Source organism: Rhinolophus hipposideros (assembly GCF_964194185.1).
Source record: "Rhinolophus hipposideros genome assembly, chromosome: 1".
Classification (NCBI taxonomy): Eukaryota; Metazoa; Chordata; class Mammalia; order Chiroptera; family Rhinolophidae; genus Rhinolophus; species Rhinolophus hipposideros.
The window spans coordinates 46,789,210-46,812,707 of NC_138047.1; the positions used below are offsets into that span (position 1 = coordinate 46,789,210).

Consider the following 23,498-nt stretch of genomic DNA (forward strand, 5'->3'; position numbering starts at 1 on the left):
TGCTAATAATAAACTTTGAATTGCAGAGGGCACTGCAGAAGGATTCCAGCAGTTGAGTAGGATTCGGGGAAGGCAACAAATAGAGGACGAGAGTTTATTGAGATGGAGTGTGAGAGATGAAGGAAACCTGAAAGTGTGGGGTTAATGAGGTGGGTGAACTAAAGAGGGATAAAGTATCTTAATATCTGAAGTATCCTCTTATAGTTAAGGCTGATAATTAAACTGAATGCTGAGTGCAAGCTGCTTTTCCATCCCTCTCTAAAGCACCCATCTCTAGCTGCTTTTCCATCCCTGATGATGCTGTTAGAAGCCCCGAGGAGGTGTGGTCTTAGCCCCAGCGAACTAGTTCACTCAATCCCTCTAGGGGAAGGACCATGATAATTTTGAGTATGTGTTTTCTATCTTAAATACTGTCAACTCCATAAAGAACATCTGTGTTACACCAGGCTGTGGATCACCTTTTACTGCAGATGGGGATAGATATCCTGCAGATTTGACACTAGCTCTAGTGTGTAGAGGTTTCCAAGAAATCCCAAAGAATTTGGTGGCAGTTGAGTCACATATAGATCTGAACCCAGCTGAACAATACTTTTGACCTTGTGATTTGATTCAAAGCACTTTTGGAGAATTAATATTGGAATATGTGGCTAATGGATATAGCATTTTAAATTTTATATTTTTAACCTTGAGAAATGCCATCATCCATCCTGAAATTGGATTGCCTTAAAAGCCTTGTGATTATTTTATAAATCTCTACTCGACATTCAAATTTCAGAAGTAGTTTGTGTATTTGTGTGCATCTGCTCTGGAATGATTTCATATAACCTTAACAATATTTGCTATTTTGGAATTATGTTGCAAAACACATTTATCACTGAGGTGTTATAAAACCATACTGCGTTTGTGTTTAAGAATAGTAACCAACTGTCAGTCAATTCATTTGAGAATACCACTGGAAATAAAAGTGTTCTTTTTTTCATGTTGTGCTATATATCTGGTATATGTTATATATTTTATCTAAAAATTGAGTGCAATTACATTCTCTTTGTAAACTCTCCATCCTGTACTCTTTCTAAGTGAATTGAGCATTCTCTCCACTTAAGAAAAAGAAAGACAGATGTTAATGCCAAAAAGGCCCTGAACAACCTGCCCTGCATTGACCTGGTCAATCTGCCCTTGCTTGTCTGTGCCTCTGCCCTACTAGCTTTCATTATGCTTCTACAAAGCACCAACCGCTTTGTACCACAGAAAATTTTCATATGAAGATCCTCAAATTTAAAATCTGACTCATCCCTCCAGAAAGAAAAGAAAATAGTTCAAATGCAACATTCTTAGAAAAGCCATCCCAGAACTCCCATCAAGGTCAGATTCTTCTCTTTTTATATTCCAAAAGCAACCAATGTAAAAAACCAATGTGTGTAATTTGTTCATCTATCTTGTCATTCAAAACATTTATATTGAGTATTCCCTGTAAATCAGGTAATGTGTTAAGCAGTGAAGATAGACTGGATGTCAAAGTGCATCAATTATAAAACATTAACTCTATAGAGACACAAGCAAATGATTATATGAATATATAATTTTAAAGTAAAAAAATGTATAAAGGAAAAGTACCATATTTTAGTATCATATTTGTCTTGGGGAGAATAGCAATGACTGCCCTGAATAAGAAATAATTAGGGTCTACTTGTAGTTTGAGTGAGAGATAAGGAAGGAGGTAATGAGGATGGAGAAAGAGGGATGGCCTACAAAAGCGCCCTTGTGTGAAAAAGAGCATGGTACATATAAGGATAAAAGAGGTCAGTGTGGCTGGAGTACAGACATTAAGGGTTAGTTAAAGCTTAATTAGAGATGACAAAGTCAGGAATCAAATCATTCTTTGTCTTCTACTGTTCCTAAGACTTAAATTTTGCTTCTTAATTCACTTAGAATTTTGTCACTTCATCTAGTTCTTTTATTTTGTACCTATTGCTAATCCTACATCTCAATGTAGCATCTTGAATTATTCTCTTTTTCTTTAATTTGGTATGGAGAGAGGAGAGAGAGAGAGAGAGAGAGAGAGAGAGAGAGAGAGAGAGAGAGAGAGAGAGAGAGAGATATTCTACTTTTTATAACTGTGCTAGTTTTTGTTTTGTTTTTTATGTTTTACTTCAAAGTCAAATTTTAGTTTGGATTTTGACTTACTAAAGGAAACTTGTAAAATATGTTTTCCTGTTTATTACTTACATCATTATTTCTTTCCTATGCAATATTGCCCATGCTTTTAAAGAAGTATTTATATTTTGAGACTTATACATGATCTTTCTTTATAATTTTAAGCTTCTTCTATTTCTAAATTTCCAGAATTCTCTTGTTAATTATAATTATTATAAACAAATTAACTCTACTTTAAGGTAGTATATCTAATAGCTCTTTACAAATGTACAAGTTGGTGTGTATATATTTTTTGTTGTTACCTAAAACATATTTCCTTAAAATTGAATCCATTCTAATTAGTTTTATAAACACCCTTTACTAACTAATATCTGCATACTAGTTCATCTCCACCTTTATATTTATATGTACTATATGTATTACTTACTGTACCACAGAGTGGCGTATCCTTCTTGAGCTCTCTTTCATGTCATATATATATGGAATCCTCAAATAAAAGAGGAGATATATTAACAGAGGTCCTGTGTATTCAGCCAAAAATACCTGAAAATATGAAAGTAATTTAGGTTAAACAATAAATTAGCCTGTTGTATGAACTGGTGAGATGGACAGTTGAGCATATTCTTTCAGAAGAGTTAGACCCTGTACTAATAAAATAACAAGAAGTCTTCCCTGGATGAACGAGCCAAGAGATAATGAGGACAATTATCAATGTAATTTAAAATAAAAATAAATATTAAACTTATATAATGATTTCTTCATAAATAGAACAATGGGTTTCTATTTAACTACCAAATTCTTATGAACATGTTTCTTTGTGTCTCCCCAGCCACATACATAATTAATTTTCTATGGGAACTGTCCCTGTGGTCACTGAATGATTTGACCCTGATTCAAATTGAAATAATTTAGTCCTTTCTTTTGGAAATTTCACATTTTATTTCTCAAGAGTCTGAGTGGGTAATTAAAAGGTTGCCCTCTGGATTCTGGAGCTGAAGGGCCACCATATATGTGGAAAGAAATATCTGATTTATAGAGAGACAATCATAAGATTTGGAAAGAGCATTGGAAACAAGACCAAAAAGATTATTCAGCTGACAGGTTTCAGATAATTTTTGACTCCGGTAAATGACCATTTTTTGGTTTTATTTTGATGCTAAAACCAAGTTAAAGTTATTCTCCAGAATTTTCAGACAGAAAAGGGAAAATAATTTACCTTTGAGCACTCAAGGAAAACAGAAAGGATACATACATTACAATGATAAATTCAACTGCCATTACTACTTTGTCTTCACCGATTTTCACTATTTTCTAAGGAAGAAAATGTAGAGCTGCACATTTTTCTCAAATATACAGGTGTACCCACTCATTAGAAATTATACATAGTTTTATGTGTATATGCACATATATAAGTAACCATATACATGTATATAGGTACTCATATATTATCATTTATATATTTAGGTTTCTTAAGTTATAATTCTTCTAACCATATTTATCATCTGTATGTGAGGGTAAAAGCAATGCAACATCTGATAAATTCAGTATAAAAGTGATCTTTTTACTGAGAGACTATATTAATTTATGGAGATAACATGCCTGATTATTTATATAAAAAGAAAATTACCAATTTTGAATGCCTACTAATAAAGAATCATTAATACTCTAGAATAATAGAGTGATTGTTTTATTACAACAAAAAGTTTAAAATATTTATTTAATTGCATCTGATCTAGTCAAGCCAAATTTGAGTAAATTTTTTAGTATTATATCAGATGTAAAAATTGTTGTGAATAGGTGATGGGAGGAGAACTGATGCCGGGTGGTGAACACACAATGGGATTTATAGATGATGTAATACAGAATGTACACCTGAAATCTATGTAATTTTACTAACAATTGTCACCCCAATAAATTAGAAAAAAAAAGAAAAATGTTGTGAATAATAGTTAACCTGGCCAAACATCACTCTTTATTAAGTTCATAAAGATGCTATCACAAATATAAAGTTTCTTTGGATCAGAGGAAATTAAACTACAATCTTATCTCCATCAACTTCTAAAAATAAATTGAGAGAGACTGCCAATTTATAGTAATATGTTCTAGGAGACCCAATATTTTGTCAAAAATACTGTTCATGCTGAAACATGGGAGTTAAAACAGTACCCAAGTATGAAGAATAGATCCTAACCTGAAAGCACTAGAAAATGATAAGAAATAACTTTCAGACAATGCATCTATCAAAAAAAAAAAAAAAAGAAAAGAAAAAAAAAGTTAATTTGGGTGCAAATAGAAGAAAGGAGGGCAGGTAAGTTTTAATAAACGTGAAACATAATCAGAAAATAATTTCTGAATAAATAAAAAGAAGGGTCAGATTGACAAATATTAATAACAGCCTTCTAAAAAAGGAATTAATCTTTTTCAAAAACAAAGAGAAAAACCAAAACCAAAATAACAAGCAAATATGCCAGGTATAAGCCTAACAAATCAAACAAATTTACAAAGATTAGGAACTCCATTATAATCCAAAAATTTAGTAGAGATTCTATAATCAAAATAAACAGATACACTTTTTTTTCACTTTGAAGATATATAATACTTTTAAATTCCAGTTTGTTTCCAATATCAAATTACTTTCATGCTTCCCCTTTATGGAAAACTCTCTGTATTGAACTAATGTGTTGCATGAAATGTAAAATTCACTACTTCCACTAAGCAAGCTAGGTAATTGGGATTTTTTTGGAACTTCTATGGCTTATTCCAGTTGGTATATGTCTAAATTTCAAAAAGGAAGAAAGCAATAAGCTCTGTTAGAAAATGAAAATTAAATTGTGCAAATGAATCATGAATTGAACAGGACCTTTGTGCTTAGACTGTGCTTAATGCATTTCGTTCTTTATTGAAAAAAAAAATATATGTGTATATATACGTACACACACACACACACACACACACACACACATATATAAATCCTTTCATTATTAGGGTGATGTTGGCTTTACATGTTTCTAAAATTACAACTGACAATTGAGAGCAAAATGAATTGCACATTTCACAGTTGTTGAAAATTACCAACAAAAATAAAGCAGTGCCAACTGCTTAATCTGCTTAATCTGCTTAAACTGCTTAAACTGCTTAATAAAGCAGTGACAACTGCTTTAATCTTCTAAAGATAGGAGCGCTACTAAATAAAATGATGAAAGCACTTTCTAATAGTAATAATCATTTTGTACTCGAGTACTATTGAAGCTAATTTGATAGTAGAAGACGTTTGTGTTTGTTTAGTCTACCTATTACATAATTAACATATAATAAAGAATTCTATTCCAAGTTTTCCAAATAAACCATCCTAATGAGATCAGAAAGAAAAATTGAGCAAAATGCTTTTCAAGCTTCAAAGAACTACTAAGTCTTTGAAGAATTAGAAAGTTAACATTTTTTTAAATAGCATTTTTTATTAAAGTTTATTGGAGTCACAATTATTAGTAAAGTTACAAAGATTTCAGGTGTACAATTCTGTAATACATCATCTATATATTACATTGTGTGTTCACCACCCAGAGTCAGTTCTCTTTCCATCACCATATATTTGATCCCCTTTACCCTCATCTACCATCCTCCTCCCTCCTTACCCTCTGATAACCACTAAACTATTGTCTGTGTCTATGAGTTTTTAAATAAGTCAGACAGAAAAAGTTGAGATCCATATGATTCCATTGATATGTGGTATATAAAACTGAAAACAACAGAGTAACAAAACAACAAAAGTACGAGACAAACAAATGAAGATTTTTTAAATGAGGCTTATGAGTAGTTATTGAATTTGGGATATGAAGCCTGATACGATCCAGACAAGAAAATCAAATCTTCTGTGGGTGCTTGAAAATGGAATGACAAAAACAGTTGCTTGATATCTTTCAAAGCTGAAGGTGGCCTTATATAACCTACAGAATTTGGGTTAGGAGTTATACCCTAGGAGTGAAGATGAATCAGAAATTGATCTATCTTCACAGATACTGAAGCTCAGCTTTAAATTGTTTCAATCATCGATTGGATTAAGATGACTAGGAACCCTATAATGCCCTTAGTCCATCTGCAGGATGATACATTATCTTTGAAAGAACATAACATTATTCTAATCCTCATGTTATTTTTAATTTTTTTTACATGAATTGTCCTGCACTAAGGCAGAAATATGCAAGTATATGCAAGGAGTAAAGATATTGTGACCAAAACCTAGAGAAACAGATGAAATGAAGATTGACCTAATAGAATCAACAGATACATACTTTTAAACACTGTATTTTGTATGTCTAAATAAGTAAAAGATAAGGTTGAGAATTTCAGCAAATATTTGAAAACCCTAAAGCAAAAAAATATAGAAATGTAATATGAGCTCCAAAGGAGAATACAAAGAGAATAATGGAGAATCAAAAGGTTAAGAGATATCCTATTTTATTTCTAAATTAAATATATAAATTTATATATAGAGAGATATACAAATATCAAACCATAGACTCAGATTATACTACAAACTCAAATTAACATAAATAAAAACATAATCATAACTGTGTGCATCCTAGTCAAACTGCTAATAATCAAGCAAGAGAAAGTTGTAAAATCAGAGAAAAGACACATTAATTTCAAAGAAATATAGTGGATTTTTCAACAGAAACAATAGGAGTCAAAAATCATAATAAAGTTCTGTGAAGTGAAGCCAAAAACTACTGCTAACATGGCATTATTTTTTTTTGCAAAAATATTCTCCAAGAATGAAAGTTAAATGAATAAATTTTAACATGAACAAAATTGAAAGAATTCATCAATGGCAGAGCTACAATAAAGCACGAAAGGTGTTCTCAGGAAGAAGGATAATTTTACCAGATGAAAGCTCAGCGTTAAAAGGAAGAACTAAATTGAAATAAAAAAATGATAAATCTGAAAAAATGTTGGCCATATAAAATCATACTAGTGAATTTGCATTAGAAATATGGAAAATTAAAATATACCACAACAATAAAAGATGAGTCAGGAGGAGCTCAAATATGTTAGTCACTCAACTATCTATGAAGTATCTTTACATTAGTAAACTTAAGTTAAACAATTTAAATTAGTGTTTAATATTTTAAGATGTACATTGCAATCTCTTGGGTGACCTTTACAGTTACTAAAAAAAGAAGATATAACTATCAAAATAATAGGCTAATAGATAAGAAAGTTTGACAATTAATCCAAAATGAGACAAGGAAAAAAGAACAGAAAATGAATTGTAGAACACATGAGGAAAATTGAAAGAAAATATTCTTTGGCAATAAAAAAATAGATAAACCCTTACATAAAAATAGGTTATAATTAAAATATGAAATATAAAACTGTTAAGTATTGGATGAAAACAAGAGAAAAACCTCCCAGATCCAGGGCTAAGAAAGGGTTTTAACGTGCTAACAAAGGCAAGACCCTTAAGAAAAAAATCAATAAATTAGACTGCATTAAAGTTGAAAACTTTTTACATAACAACAAAAACATTGTGTTAAGACAATGAACAGACAAATTAAAAAGTGAGAGAAAATGTTCATAAACCACGTATCAAAGGACTTGCATCCAGAACAGAAATTATACTCTTGAAACTCAACATTGTGTCCCAGGTAAATAAAAACTTATGTTCGCACAAATACCTCTACAATAATAGATAGCAGTGTCGTTTGTAATAGCAAAATACTGACAGCCACCCTAATGTCTGTCAATGTATGAATGGTGAAACAAACTCTGCTACATCCATGCAACTGAATACTATCCACCAATAAAAAGGATCTGAGTATTGATACATAAAACAACTAGGATGGGTTCCAAAGGCACTATGCTCACAGAAATATAAATATCAATCTCAAAAAAAAAACAACTGTTTAGTTTTGTTTATATAGCATTTGCGACGTGACAAAAATATATAGATGACCAGATTGGTGGTTGCCCCAGGATAGGGAAGAAAGTGAGTGACTATAGCGGGTAACATGAGGGAGTGCCTTTGTGGGGAGGGAACAATTCTGTATCTGATTTTGGTGGTAGATACATAAATCTTTGAGATAAATTGCATAGAACTACACATACACACATGAATGAATGTAAAAATGGTGAAAAACGAATAACATCTTTAGTCTTGTTAATAGGATTTATATAATGAGGATTGCTATCATATTATATTAATCCTTTCTCCTAAGTCTTTCAATAAGTTCAATGAGGCAAGAAATGTCTTAATATTCTGTGACAAGACATTCTTATTTGATGTAAAATATTATTATAGTCTTAATTTTGACTTTGCTAAATTAAAGATATCGTTTCTAAAAGAAAAAGAAAAACACTATGAGAATGCTTTTATTATAAGAGCACATTTTAATATTTTATAAGTATAACAATGGTATGTGTGATAAAATATTGCTTTTATTGTATAATTCAGTTGATATAAAGTGGGTGTGATTGCCATGGAGTGTGTATATTTTTAGCATTTAATAGAACAACTCATTTGCTGCAGAAGAGTGTGTGAACCATAGGGTTAGCTTAAAAATATCCAGTTTATTTGCAGACTTCTCTTTGTCACCTAAATGACTTTCCTCTCAAATAAGCTATAATTTCTGGTACAATTGTCATAGAATTCCACCTTAGCACTTTTTCTCCTCAGTGCTTATCCAAATGATGCAGCTGGAATTTCTAATGAACTCACAGTTAATGCCGCTCACCCTGACAAAACTTCTGTAGACAGAATTCCCTTTTCATCATAAATGTGGACAAACACTGAATATTTTAACCTTTGAAGACCAAAATCTGCTTGTCTAAAATCTCTCTTAGCAAAAGTCTGCAGATATCACATTTAAGTATTAAATGTTTTTCTTACACAATGCCTGCATTAATAAGTTGTTTTAATACACCTCACAAGGATTCTGAATGTCATAGACACAGTTTTTAGTGCAGCTAATTAGTACTCTAAGGCTCAACAAACTATGGAAACTGAAGCACATGTTTAACCAAAAAAGATAAAATAAATATAATTATTTAAGTGAAAGGAGATAATATATGTTAAAGGAAAAAGTAAATGGTGTGACTATATTTTAACTAATGAATATAAACTTGAATTATTCTTCTCAAGAATTAAATAATAATGCCTGAATTATCTTGTGTGTATATTAATTTTAAAAATAGATTGTTTATAAAGGGAAAATAAAGTCTCTAAAGTACTTATTACCCCTAGCGTTGATCATTAATGAAAACAGGAAAGCAATTTTAAATAGAAAATATTAAACGTGTGATCACATAACAAATTAAATGGAATCACATTCCAAATGGAATCACATATGGAATAGAATGTAATCCAAAAATACTTTAAAATCAAAACAATATAAGTTCAATTTAATTGAAAAGTAGAATGATTGCACTATTCTTTGTATATCAGTGTCAAAATTATATGTCAGATTAACAATTTCATTGTTTCTTTCACTAATTATCATCGTATTTCCTCTTGCTACTAAAGCTATCCCATCTATTCTATTCCTCATGAATAGTTCAATACTTTTGAACTAATATCAAGTATGTTCTCTGTTTTATAATCCTCCATGTCTTTTAATGTAGTCTCATTCTTCTAATGCCATTGGATTCAGTGGTCACTACTCTTTTGAAAGCTCCTCCTCCATGTAGAACCAAAAGAACACTACCACCACCGCGTCAACGCACCCATCAAAGAAGTCTCACTACTTCACTCTGTTTCTAAACTGTCCTCCCCCTGACTTAGAACATTTTTTTGTTGAACATTTTTATCTCCCCTCTTTCCAATGTGAAAAGGTCTTCATTATCCCAGGTTTCTAGAAATAAAAACTAAAGAAATACTATTTAACGGATGAGACATAGGATAAGTAGAAATGGGGAGAAAAGTCATAGGACAGACTGACTTTTTTTAAAAAACTTCCTTCTTTAAAATCTGTATTTCCATCAATCCAATTATTGAATGAAATTTTGGCCACTGATCATAGTAACAATGTAAAATTCTAAATACATTCAGTACAATATTTTTTTCACTATGAATTTATTTGACAGAATTTGTCATCTCTGTCAACAAATTATTCACATCAAAATGTGGGACATGTATGTTGCTTTTCAAATTGATACTTACTGTAGTCCAACTGACCTGTTGACCTAGGTCGGTAAAATAGAGTGTGACAATGGAGGAAGCAGCAACACTTTGAATGGTTATATAGTCCTTCAAAAAAGGTCCACCTTAAATCATAAAGAAATATTATTTTAATACAATTTCAAGACATAATGGTAAACAATTTTTAATGTGAAACCAGTGAAAGCTAAGGATTAATTTCACATAAAAATTTCATGTGTAGTATAACTTTAAAGTAAAATAAATTGTGACCAAATCAATTTTCTGAAATGTCTAGCAAATTTTCAAATGCATAGTAGTTTTGCTATAATATCTAAAGCACTTATTACCCCTAGCTACTATCCTATTATTTTCTATGAAAATGTAACATTAGACAATTATAATCAAATACAATACAAAGTAACTTTTTTTTGGTTCACACTTGTTTGAATTTTTTTTTAATTTTTTATTACATTTATTGCGGGTAGCATTGGTTAGTAAAATTACATATATTTCAAGTGTACAATTCTATACTACATCATCTATTTATTGTATTGTGTGTTTGCCATCCAGTCAGTTCTCCTTCAGTCACCATATATTTGACCCCTGGTAACCACTAAACTGTTGTCTGTGACTATGAGTTTTTATTTCTTTATGTGCCTTGTTCCTTTGTTGCTTTCAGTTTTATATCCCACATATCAGTGAAGTCATATGTTTCTCGACTTTCTCTGTCTGACTTATTTTGCTTAGCATAATAATCTCAAGATCCATCCATGTTGTCACAAATGGCACTATTTCATCTTTCTTTATGGCACAGTAGTACTCCATTGTGTATATATACCACATTTTTAATCCAATTATCTATCAAAGGGCACCAGTTGTTTTCCATGTATTGGTTACTGTGAATAATGCTTCAGTGAACATAAGGGTACATATATTTTTACTGATAACATTTTTCAGATTTTTTGAGTATATACCCAGAAGAGGGATTGCTGGGTCATATGGTAATTTTATGCTTATTTTTTTGTGGAACCTCCATACTGCTGAGATTTTGTCATATTTGGCCTTTATTATGTTGAGGTACTTTCCTTCCAAACCCATTTTATTAAGTGTTTGAATCATAAAGAGCTAATTGTCTAATGCTTTTTCCACATCTATTGAGATGATAATATGATTTTTACCCTTTTACAGTATAACTTTGGGTGTCAGTAGACTTACATTTCAACTGTACTCAATGATTTTATTGCAGGATAAATTTATTGGGGTAAAAATGCTTTCAGTGATCATTGCAAAGCACCAGGGGAAAGGCATGATTTAACTTTTTAAAAGATCACTATGCATCTCTGTATGTCTCATGCTTTTTTTTTTCTTTCAAATTGGATATTTTAAATAAATGTGACAACTGTAAATTAGATTCTCCCCCCTGCTCAGGGTTTGTTGTTGTTTATTTGTTTAGTGACTTTTCTGAGTTAATTTTTTGTTGTGTAGCTACTAAAATCTCTTCTTAGTTAAATTGCTTGTTAGCTAATAATTAGATAGAGATTTCCTTAAAATTTTAGACCCCACAGTCTTCAATTGTTACTGAGAGCTCTGTGTACATGTTGGGGCACACCTTTAACACTCTGCCAGCAGTTAACAACCCTGACTTAGCCTTCTGCTTCTCCTGATTCTGCTAAAAATCAAAACTATCCAGATGTAAGAGCTTAGGGCCTCTTCTGTATATCTTGAGTAGTTATATATCCCTGAGCATGTGCACATGCATGACTTCCTAGATTCTGTGGAGTCTTATGTGCATATGCATGACTTTCTAGATTTTGTGGAATATGTCAGTACTTTTCAAAGCCCCCTTTGGACTTCTTATTCCACAGATTCCCTTTTATGCTTTTGCTCTAGCCCATATACTATGTTGAAGAAAGGGTATGCAATAAAGACTATCCTTGAGAAAGCCCAGACATTGGAAACATTTGAAAAAATAATGCCTTAAAAGTGTATCTAAGAAGTTCAATAAGCTCCAAGAAAAAAAAAAACTCAGAAACACAGGCTCAAACACAAAATAACTAAACTGTCAAAAATCAAAGACAGACACTTAAAAGCAGCAATAGATAAGACGCAATCATATACAAAGGATCTTCAATATGAATTATAGGCTGATTTGTCATTAGAAACCATGGTGACCAGAAGATAGTGGGGTAGTGTAATCAAAGTGTTGAGAGAGAGAGAGAGAGAGAGAGAGAGAGAGAGAGAGAGAGAGAGAGAGAGAGAGAGAGACAGAGACAGAGACAGAGACAGACAGAGAGAGAGAGAGAGAGACAGACAGAGAGAGACAGAGACAGAGAGAGACAGAGAGAGACAGAGAGAATTCTATATCCTGTGAAACCATCCTCCAAATATAAGGGAACATTTAGACATTCCCAGATGAACAGCTCCTTCCTTCATTCTGTCCCTCTTAAAGTACCATCTGGAAAAAAAAAGTTACATGTGATTGGCCTTCCATAAGATCTTAATTAATGTGGACATTCTTATGGCATTCTTATGGCTTGGCTGATATCACTGAACTGCCTCAGAGAGCAAAATCACTAGAAATGACCCTGGAAACCATCCACCAACCTTTCCCAAATCACGTTCCAGGTTGTCCCAGGTTCCCCACAAGAATGTTTTGTTGATCACTGTGGGAATCAGAAGGGAAGAAAGAGTAGCCCAGACTCTGGATCCTAACCTAACCCTCTTTCCAAACACAGAAGCTTCACCATTTTGTGCTAGAGATAAAGGCTTCCATGGAATATTCCATTAAAAAGAAATATAGCCTCCACTACAAGAAATTTAAAAAAATGTTTTATTAAAAAAAAAAAAAGATCACTATGGATACTGTATGGAAAATGGGAAGAAAGTAAGGAAGGAAATTATATAGGAGGAACTCTAAATTCATCAAGTAGGGGATGATATTTGTTTGGATTAAGGTGGCAGAGGTGGAAACATTAAAAATGGATCAATCCATATATAATTTAACACAGAGTGGGTTCATCTTAAGAAGAGAAGATTCAGTAAAATGAAGATTGGTCTTAGATTTCTGGCCTGAACATTGAGGAAAGAACAGAATTAGTAGGTAAAAATTAAGATTTCTATTAAGGTATGTTAAGTGTGTGAGATATCTATCAGACATTCAAGTAGAGCTGTCAAGTAGATAGTTGGGTAAATGTATCTATAGACATTTCAAAGTCATTAACATTTAAAACCATAGGGCTTGATAAGATTATTTGTGTGTTCAGTTTTAAAAGATAAGGGAAACTGAAACTAAGCTTTTTAGCACTCTGGGATTTTGAAGTTGGAAGAGAAATATACAGCAAAGATTATTGAGCAGAAGACCCAGCCATATTATATCTTAAAGCTAATAAGTGAGTGTTATTTTGAGCTGCGAAATTTGTGATAATTTGTTACACAGCTATAGGAAGCGAATGCAATGTAGATCAAGGTAAAGAATTTGATACCCAAATGGTCAGTAATGTCATTGTGACAATCCTGTATAACAACATGAAATGGTAATAAGGACAAATAATTCTGATGGCTTTGTACCACTTGAAAGTGTGCTGAAAACATCTTTCCACCATGTCCCTATTGACACCTTTGTGGCGGGGTTTAGTTTCTACTCTTCTCTTCCCTTTGCTGACTTCGAGGAACAGAGTATTGGCATTATATGTTTAAATGTTGTCCCGTCAATATCATATTTGGGTAAAACAAGCTGATAGAATTCAATATATCATTAACCATACCACTGTTAGATTCAGTTATCAGGGCCCCTGTCCTTAACCTTCCATGCTTATATCCTTTTCCAACTGGGAAAGAATATGTAGGACCAAGATAACATGACTAATGGGAGCCCTATCCATCTCCTTCTGTATCGTGCTTCGGCCACTGAAGTCCCCTGAATTTCCTGTCTGAGTTTCCTCAAGCAATACATCTTTCTTTGGCATTTCCTCCCAAGAGTGTGACAGACACTAAGGTGTATACATCTAAACCTAGGACTTTGTCAAGGCTATTGTATAACGGGTGTGGATGTTTGCAACCTGTGATAAGAAGAGAAGGGTCAACTCTACCCATGTTTTACCTTTCTATTGTAGAAATGTTATGAATCTAAGAATTGGAAATTCAATCTTGTACTTCCAATACATTATGAAGTCCTGGTAATTAATAAAGGACGAGAGAACACATTATAGTAACCAGTGTGTATGACAGACTTAGTGCAATAATGGCTGCAATTCTTCACAATTACCATAGCCATATAATTTACAATATGACTTTTAGTTCCTCCTGTTAAAATTGGGGTCTATTCCCCTACCCTTTGAATATGTGCTAGCCTAGTGATTTACTTTGGCAAACAGAATGCAAGCCAAGAGATCAAATTCCAGTTTGAAGCCTGGGCCTCAGGAATTCTTGAGTATGCGTGCTCATTTGTTTACACCCCTGATTTCACAATGAGAACAAGCTCAGAATATTCTGCTGGAGCAGGAAAGAACAAATGGAACAGAGAAGAGTGGTTGCAGTTGTGGTCATCCTAGACCAATCAGTCTCCAATCAGCTGACCACAGGTGCATGAGTAAGCCTACCACCTAAGGCCAGTTTTAGTCCAGCTCAGCAGAACCATTGAGCTCAACAAATGTTTGTTATTTTTCTCATAAAAATCAATGCTTGTTATTTTATTTATATTTTAACCATGTCTTTTGTGTGAGGAAACTGTAAAACACTCTAACTCCACATATCATTACTCATAGTATAACCATTCTGACAAACATATTCTGACACCAAACATCTGTAAACATTCAGTCCTTGCTTTGTCTTTGGAGTTGAGTCTTTTTTTTTCTTTAATAGTATAACTGTATTTATAGTTGTAACTATAATTGATAAAGCATCTACCATATGCAAATCAGTATAGTATTTTATAACCATAATCGTATTTAATATTTACAAAAAATAACTTAGGGTCTTTATTGCCTCTACTTTATAGAGGAAAATCCTATAAATAGGTAAGTAGAAGAGTCAGGTTTAAAGTTCTGAGGTACTCCAAATAACCTCTTCTTTGCACCATACTCTGCTTATAGTACTATGTTAAGTAACTATTTTTTTTCAAATACATCATCACATTTCTACCCAAGGACACTTGGCTATAATTTATTCAGACCACACCCTGGTACATATAACCAGGAAAATAAATGTAAAATGAAAGTAAAAATTCACATTTACCAGAAAGGTTGAAATAACAGAAATTCGCCCAGTTCATAATAATAGCTTTCAAATTGAAATTACATTTGACATTGATGCCTGTGGCATTCTAAGTCTTTTTTGTATGAGTCAAATTCAGAAAAGGATACCCCTATTTCATGTTATGTTATTTCAGCATCATGTGTTGAAAGGCATTTATGTGATTGGCATATAGTAGTAGGCTACACAGAGACAAAAATAAACAAGACAATGATTCTTCTATTTTAAACTCTAGCCAGATGGGAATTTGTCTTGCACATTTGAACTTGAAAGAATTTGAGATCATCAAGAAAGTGTGACTTTTAAAAATGCCATAGATTCCTATGTTTTGTGACATAGAGCTCTCAGAGAAAGATCAAATGTTTAAGACAGCAAGCAGTTAGAGCTAGCATATCTTAGATATCAGGAAATCATCATGTTTCTTTACATGAATATATGATACTTGAAAAATGAAAGCCTTAATATTAAATAAAGCACCAGAAAAAATACAGTTTACTATTGTATAGGAACGTCAAGAGATTGAAATTCCTTAATAGATGCTTCTAGTAGATTTACTATTATGGACTTTGACTTATTCCTCCAACATTTTACATTCTCTTACTTATTCCTCCAACATTTACATTCTCCCCACAGCCTTTATTTCACAAGTCCAAACTCAAGGTCAAGTTGATCCAATATCAATAACAATGATTCTTAGGAGGACACATTTTTAAGTATATCTATCTATAAATTTTCTGAATGGAGGTTAAGGTTTGATATTTTGAGAAACTTGAAGCTTCTTAATGGATATAATACTTTTTCTTATAATTCATCTGTATCGGCTCCTCCTTACCTCACTTATCCTGCTTTAGAACAGCCAAAAAAGACAGAGAGAGAGAGAGTGAGAGACAGAGAGAGAGAGAGAGAGAGAGAGAGAGAGAGAGAGAGAGAGAGAGAGAGAGAGAGCTAAGTTGGATCCCTGAGAACATATTAGAAGGCAGAAGAATGAGTGGTAAAAGCTTTAGAGATAGAAAGATGTAAGTTCAGATCCTGCCTCCGATATACACTGACAGTGAATGGCGAAAATTATCTCTCTTTGAGATTAAAATTCTTCATCCATAAAAGTGGAGCGATAGCTTGTTGGGAGTATCACATGAGATAATATCGTTAGAGCATTTATTACAGTGTAGTAAATTATAAATAAGTATTAGATATTGGAGACAGACAAAGGATTCCAAATTAAGTAAATAGATCAGCGAAAGTTCTTACCGCTTTCTAGCTGCAGGCCAACTCGGGAAGGGTACCACTTTGGATCTATTCAATGAAAAATAATATCACTTAATTGTTAGCACAAGAGCAAACATAATTTAAAATGTACTGGTTTTCATTGGAAGACAAATTAGGTATTAGGAAGTGAATAAAATGGTTATCCAGTATCAGAAATGGAGATAGCGTTTACCCTTGGTAGGTAGGGTGCTGAAGGGTAGAGGTGGATAGTTCTGAAATAAAGTCTGATGGGAGTTTTTTGGTGGTAATTTTCTGCTTTTTGATCTGCAACTGCATTCAATTTGTGGATATGTACCAAGATATTTGTGTATATTTGTGGATATAGTACACAAGACCTATGCCTTGTGTACTTTTTGCAAGTTGTTCTTCAGTTAAAAAGGTTAGGTAACTTCATTTAAAACTGGAGAATTTGCTCTCCTGTAAAATACATTTAATATGGACATGTGAAAGTGGGTTATTTTCTCTATCAGTAATAAAGCACTCTATCAGAATAATATGCATTCTTGACTTTTAATATTACAGGCATATTGATCATAGTACAAACATTCCTTTGCTATCTTCTACTTATACTACCATTAGGAATAAATAGATTGCTAAATAATTCTATCTGGATAGGAAAATCAAAACATCTTTATTATAAACTGCCATGATAAAACTTGGTTCACAATTACCAGAGTATAAGTCTTTTAAAATGAATTCCATGTTATTATCTTAAAGTCTTTACTGAAAATTTAATTCTTAAGTTTGACGTCCAATTTTAAGCAAATTAACTTGCTAAATAATAAATTAAAAGAAGAGTATTGTGAAAGGAATATTTCACGATTATTTTTTTCAAAACACTATTTTTTAAAGTGTCATTATTTTTTAAGGAGTGATAATAATGTGACATAACTAGACTATGGCAATAGATAGTCAACAAAAAGACAACTTATACATGTAACTTCCAATGGACAAATAACTCACAAGTCAAAAACTGTCATCGCAAGTTAAAAGCTTTTTAGGATTACATATAAACAAAATTTAGTAATAGCATGGCAAATGAGGAAGGCGCAAATATTTAACTCTGACATTTGATTTTTTTAAATTAGAAAATATTTAGATAAAGACACTATTTGTATTTTCTTTTTGTATTTACTAATACAATTATTATATAACCATTTGCTGTTCTGGAATATATGCTAACATTATTTGATGAAAAATGTTTAAAAATAGCTAACTTTACTACTCATAGTGAAAATTTGCCAAAGAAAATATAGTGGAAATAAATATAATGGAGACATATACAGTTTTGTTTTGTTTTCTTTTCTTTTTAATTAAAGTTTATCAGGGTGACAATTGTTAGTAAAGTTACATAGATTTCAGGTGTACAATTCTGTATTACATCATCTATATGTCACACTGTGTTCACCACCCAGAGTCAGTTCTCTTTCTATCATCATATATTGGATCCCCATTACCCTCATCTTCCACCTCTCTCCCCCTTTACCCTCTGGTAACCACTAAACTATTGTCTGTGTCTATGAGTTTTTGTTTCTTCATTTGTTTGTCTTGTTCTTTTGTTGTTTTCAGTTTTATATTCCACATATCAGTGAAAACATATGGTTCTCGACTTTTTCTGTCTGACTTATTTAGCTCAGCATAATAATCTCAAGATCAACCCATTTTGTTGCAATTCAGTTTCCAACTATGTTTATTGGAAAAAATACAAACCTATGATAATCTGTTTATATTTGATAGCCATTGAGCACCTCTGATTATTGTACATAAGCTGTCATGTTCTGACCATTCTAATAATATCCATGTAAGACATCACTCTCACTAGTGCTTTATGATGCCTTTAATAATGGAAATGTCAATGCAGAACTAATTGTATCATTTTAAGGAAGTAAATATGGTTATGAAATATGTGAGTGAATATTGGCAGAATACACAATGATGAATCAGAGAAGTTAGAAGCTCTAACTTCTTCCAACTCTTTCAACATGGATAAACTATAAATGTGCTGATGAAATAACTTGGTATTTATGGTTGTAATTTTTGAACATTGTGTCCTAGTGAAAAAGAGTTACTAACTGCCTATCTTAAGTCTTTAGAGTAGTTTCAGTCGTTCTTTAAAAGAACACACATACATTTTTCTGAAGTGTTCTATACTTTTTGGAGTGAGGTAGAGAAGGCTAGAAGAACAACAGAAAAATAGACAGTTTATAAAGGATAAAGGATACATGTTGCATGATAATTTTTAGCATGTATAAGTAGTCTAAAAGATTTTTTATAATGCTGAGTAAATTGAACTTCAACAACTGGTTCACAGCTGAATTAAAACTATTTAGTAGATCTAATGCATCTGCCAATATCTGAAATTATTTAAGATGCAGAACTTGATTTGTGTAGCACTTATCATATTCTAACTATGCCTCAGAGTTCTTTTCTTGATACTTGGAAGTGTTCATATCACTATATAATAACATCCTAAATAAGTAATGTCTTCATGTAATTTAAATATACAGAGGGTGCCTATATATATGTGTGTGTATATATATGTGTATATATATATATATATACATATATATATATATACATTTTAAGAAAGGAAAAAAAAACTGTATTAATTTGTATTAATTTTAATAATATATACTGATAACAAAAGATAAATACAAGTCACATTTGGCATCTGCAATTACAAGAGGTGCTCAAAGTGGTTGCCATCAGTGTCCAGACACTTCTGATTACAGCAAAATACTGCTTGAGCATAGGTAACATCTCTTAAAGTGCGTATATGTTTTTTGTCACCCTCTGTATTTTAATAAGGTAGTTTTCCACATGGCTGATTTTGACCCATTAGTAAGTTAAAAAATAGAATTAGTGTGTTATTCTCAGCATTATATAAAGGAATAGAATAGAGTAGAAAAGAATAGAGTGGAGTAGAGTAGAGTAGAGTAGAGTAGAGTAGAGTAGAGTAGAATAGAATGAAATAGGAGTAGAAATGGGTTGTCATGGCATTGGATGCCACATATTGAAATAAGTTCTAGATCAGTTAAGTATTGTTTTTTGAACTTCTGTTTCAATAGTTTCAATTGCATGAATATATATGCGTTTTTATAAGACTAATATGCATTTCTTACTCTATAGTCAAAGAAGTTTGAAATCCATGGGTCTCTCTCTCTCTCTCTCTCTCTCTCTCTCTCTCTCTCTCTCTCTCTCTCTCTTTAATTTTCTAAAACTATATATTATAAAGATTTTACATAAAAATTGGCATTCATAATTGAATTAAATCCTCAAAAATAAAACAGATTTGAAGGGTTTGAATATTTCACCTCTTGAAAAAGTTTTTTTTTCTTTTTTTAAAAATTATGAATAATTAAGGAAAAGGGCAATAATATAAATTATATTACATATACATCATCTAAAATATGTTATAAACCATATTCATTCAAGTATATATGTTAGATGCCTGCTCTTGTTTTCTTTTAACCTAAGAGCATGTTAATTACCATCATTTTTATTGCAATTAGAATTTCTCCTATAAGATATTGGTCAACAGTATAAATTTTAACTTAAATGCATTACTCATGTTTTCAGAGATCCGATTTTAGAAATTATAAAAGTAGGCAATAGACAAATGAAATATTTTATTTTTGACTTACTGGTGGCATATCTTTGCATATATGAAAATAGAACGCCAATTAGTAGTCAAGACAAAAGCTAAAGCATACATAAAGTTATTTAGAGTAGTATATAGTTTGCAAGATATTAATAATTATTAGTTATAGTTCTTGATTATAGATGGTATTAAATAGTAAACTGAAGCCTATGTGTCATATTATTGCTGAAAAAAAGAAACATAGAAGCAAATATAGTGGAGACATTTTTCAGAAACAATTAGTATCCTTGATAACCTAGTACCTTGGATTGCTCATTTTAGACTCTAGGTAAAACTTGTCCACTAGCCTCAACACTTTTCCAGACATCACCAATTCAAGTAGGAAGGAGAAGTTCTGAGAGCAATTAAGAATTAAACTAAAGGTGACACTTAATTTATGTGACGGGATATTAAAGTGGACTACAGAGACTTTGGGGAAGAAAAAAAATGGTGATCAACTTTTATTGTTTACATCCTGTGCTATCTGTGGCAAGTGTGATGAAACAGGAACAGGATATAGTTCTGAGAAGTATGCTATGCAGAGCTGACTCTGTTCAAAAGTTTAGTGGAAGAAAGGTAAAACAATGATCTACAAGTTTCTACTTGGCTCAGTTCAGTGCCTCAATATTCCAGAATTTCATGTAGGAGGAAATAAGTGAAATAGAGTGTCTTATAATAAAAATGTAAAATAAGGACATAATTAGACAGACAAATCTTATACTCAGTAGATACTTTCTGTCTGAGCAGATGAACATCTAAAGGTCTAACTTTGAGAAAAAGTAATATATTCCAGGGCTAAGAGATGAGATAAACTAAACAATATTGAGCAAAGAAGCTAGCATATATGTGGATAATGCTATATACAATAACTATATATATATATATATGATTATATAAAATAATGATAATTTATATTCACATACAAAAATAAAATGCTGAACAACTATAATATACAAAATGGAAGGTGGTTGGATTTAGAGCATCTTGAATAGCTTTTGTATTTGGGAAGAAGTAAAAATAGGATTAATCTTAGATTTTGATAAAATGACTTTTTTTAAAAAATAAAGTTTCATTAGTAAAATTTCATACTTCTGTGAAGCCAAATGTATCCTAATAACTTCCACCTATTTTCCTTGTGCTGGCATCCAAATACGTATACAACTTTCTTCTTTTCAGTCAAGTAAATGCCTGACCCAATGGGAAGTTCTAATATGCACAAAACTAAAGGACAGGGAGTCTCAATGAGGGAATGGAATGCTAAATAGGAAACATGATGACATGACAGAATGTTCTGTGTGCATTGCATTACCATTTTGATTATATTGCTTTATTAGTGTAGTATTGTTATACTGTTTTCAAACATTAAAAACCTAGAAGTGTGAACCTAAGGGCAGGCACATGAATTCTGTTTCCCGTTTCATTAAAAACAACAACAACAAACAAACAAAAAAAATCAAGCATTATTATACAAAACTCTGCCTTGATGTACTAAAATACTGATTTAGTACTGTGAAATCAGTTGTCTTATTTGTTAGAAATCATTCATTCATTACATTGCATTACATTAATTCACTGGAACTAAATGAACCATTTTATTCCCTGTAAATCATTCTTGCAGTCATATAAATGTCACCTGGATAATTAAGTGATCAAACTAAAGTGGAATCAAGGAAACCAGCAAGATATGATATGTGTGATAGTATTTATATGTTTCATACCCAACAACAGCAAAGTTTTAACACTCAACCAGCACCAACCAACATGTATAAGTTTGCTGACCTTGAAAAGAAAATACATCTGCTAGAGAGTTTGTTATTACAAAGTACTCAAATAAGAATGAAAGAGCGTTATAACACTGTATAATCAGCTAGTGCAAACCAAGACTTCTTAGGAAAACACGTGGTTCTAAAAATGGAAAATTTAAAAGCTGCATGAGCAGATATTAAAAACTATAACATAAAAAAGTATGAAAGCAATAGGCATAAAGTAACAAGCCAATTTCACAAACAAATTCAGTAAAGTACAAGACACAAAGCAAGAATAATGTGAGACAGGAAGAAGAGCGTACAGCGTACAACCAAACTATGTATCCTCACTTGTTTAAGTTTATAACCAGTTTGTTCACCTAATTACCCACCCTCCCAGGATTGATCATCATGCCTATGTTTCCATTTACATTAGACACATTAGCTGTCCAATTCTCCCAGAGTATCCACCATCACAATGACACTTCTACCATTTTTGCTCTGCACAACTATTAATCAGACCTGACTGTCCACCTCTCCATGCCGTCTCGAACTCTCCAGTGTACATTAGGGCACTCATAGCCTGTCATCAGCAAAACCTTCTAAATCAACAACTTCCATTCAAAATTCCTCTATCTTCTTACTTTGATATAAAACTTCTCTGCATATTCTTTAACTGGCATTTATTTTTTTCACATCAAACCTGCCCAATTGTGGAACTAAAAGTGTATTAGGGATCCTTTTTGCTGTTAAATCCAAACCATTTGTTTTGGTTCCTCATGGAATGCAAATCACCAGAGTTTACAATCTAATATTATTTTTCTCTTGTTGCCAGCTACGATGGACTGAGCTTTCTACCTAAATCACTGATAATTATAACTCAGAATATGCTATCCATGACTACTCATTAATCATTGCTGGTGATTTTAATATTAATTTAATGTTCTGTCCTTTAGTTCCTGGATCAACTCATCCAATTATCCTCTACAGTAATGTGCTTCATAATGATATTTCTGTCAACAAGGGACCCCATATATGACAGTGGTCCCATAAAATTAAAAGGGAGCTGAAAAATTCCTATTGCCTGATGACATTATAACCATTGTAACATCATAGTGCAATGCATTACTGACTCTCCCAGAGCAATTTTCAGTCCGGCAAGCTACATTCAGGGTAACTTTCCTACACCGCTATGCCATATTTTCTCATTCATACCACATTTTTACTACATTTTCTATGTTTAGATGCACAAATACTTACCACTGTGCTACAGTCACCTATAGTGTTCAGTACAGTAACATGCTGTACA

At 32.1% G+C, this 23,498-nt stretch overlaps 1 protein-coding gene across 4 annotated transcripts in view; it reads right to left on the reverse strand.

The window, feature by feature from the left end:
* The window catches only part of TECRL (trans-2,3-enoyl-CoA reductase like), a 107,993-nt gene that overhangs the window by 29,860 nt on the left and 54,635 nt on the right, over positions 1 to 23,498 (reverse strand). For 2 of the 4 annotated variants that reach the window (XM_081042317.1, XM_081042316.1), the window contains 3 exons: positions 16,787 to 16,831; positions 10,310 to 10,413; positions 2,582 to 2,697 (listed from right to left, as the gene is read on the reverse strand). In XM_081042317.1, coding sequence (XP_080898443.1) covers positions 2,582 to 2,697; positions 10,310 to 10,413; positions 16,787 to 16,831 — 265 coding nt within the window. The remainder of the gene's footprint in view (positions 1 to 2,581; positions 2,698 to 10,309; positions 10,414 to 16,786; positions 16,832 to 23,498) is intronic. The other 2 variants (XM_081042318.1, XM_081042319.1) reach the window with 2 other exon arrangements.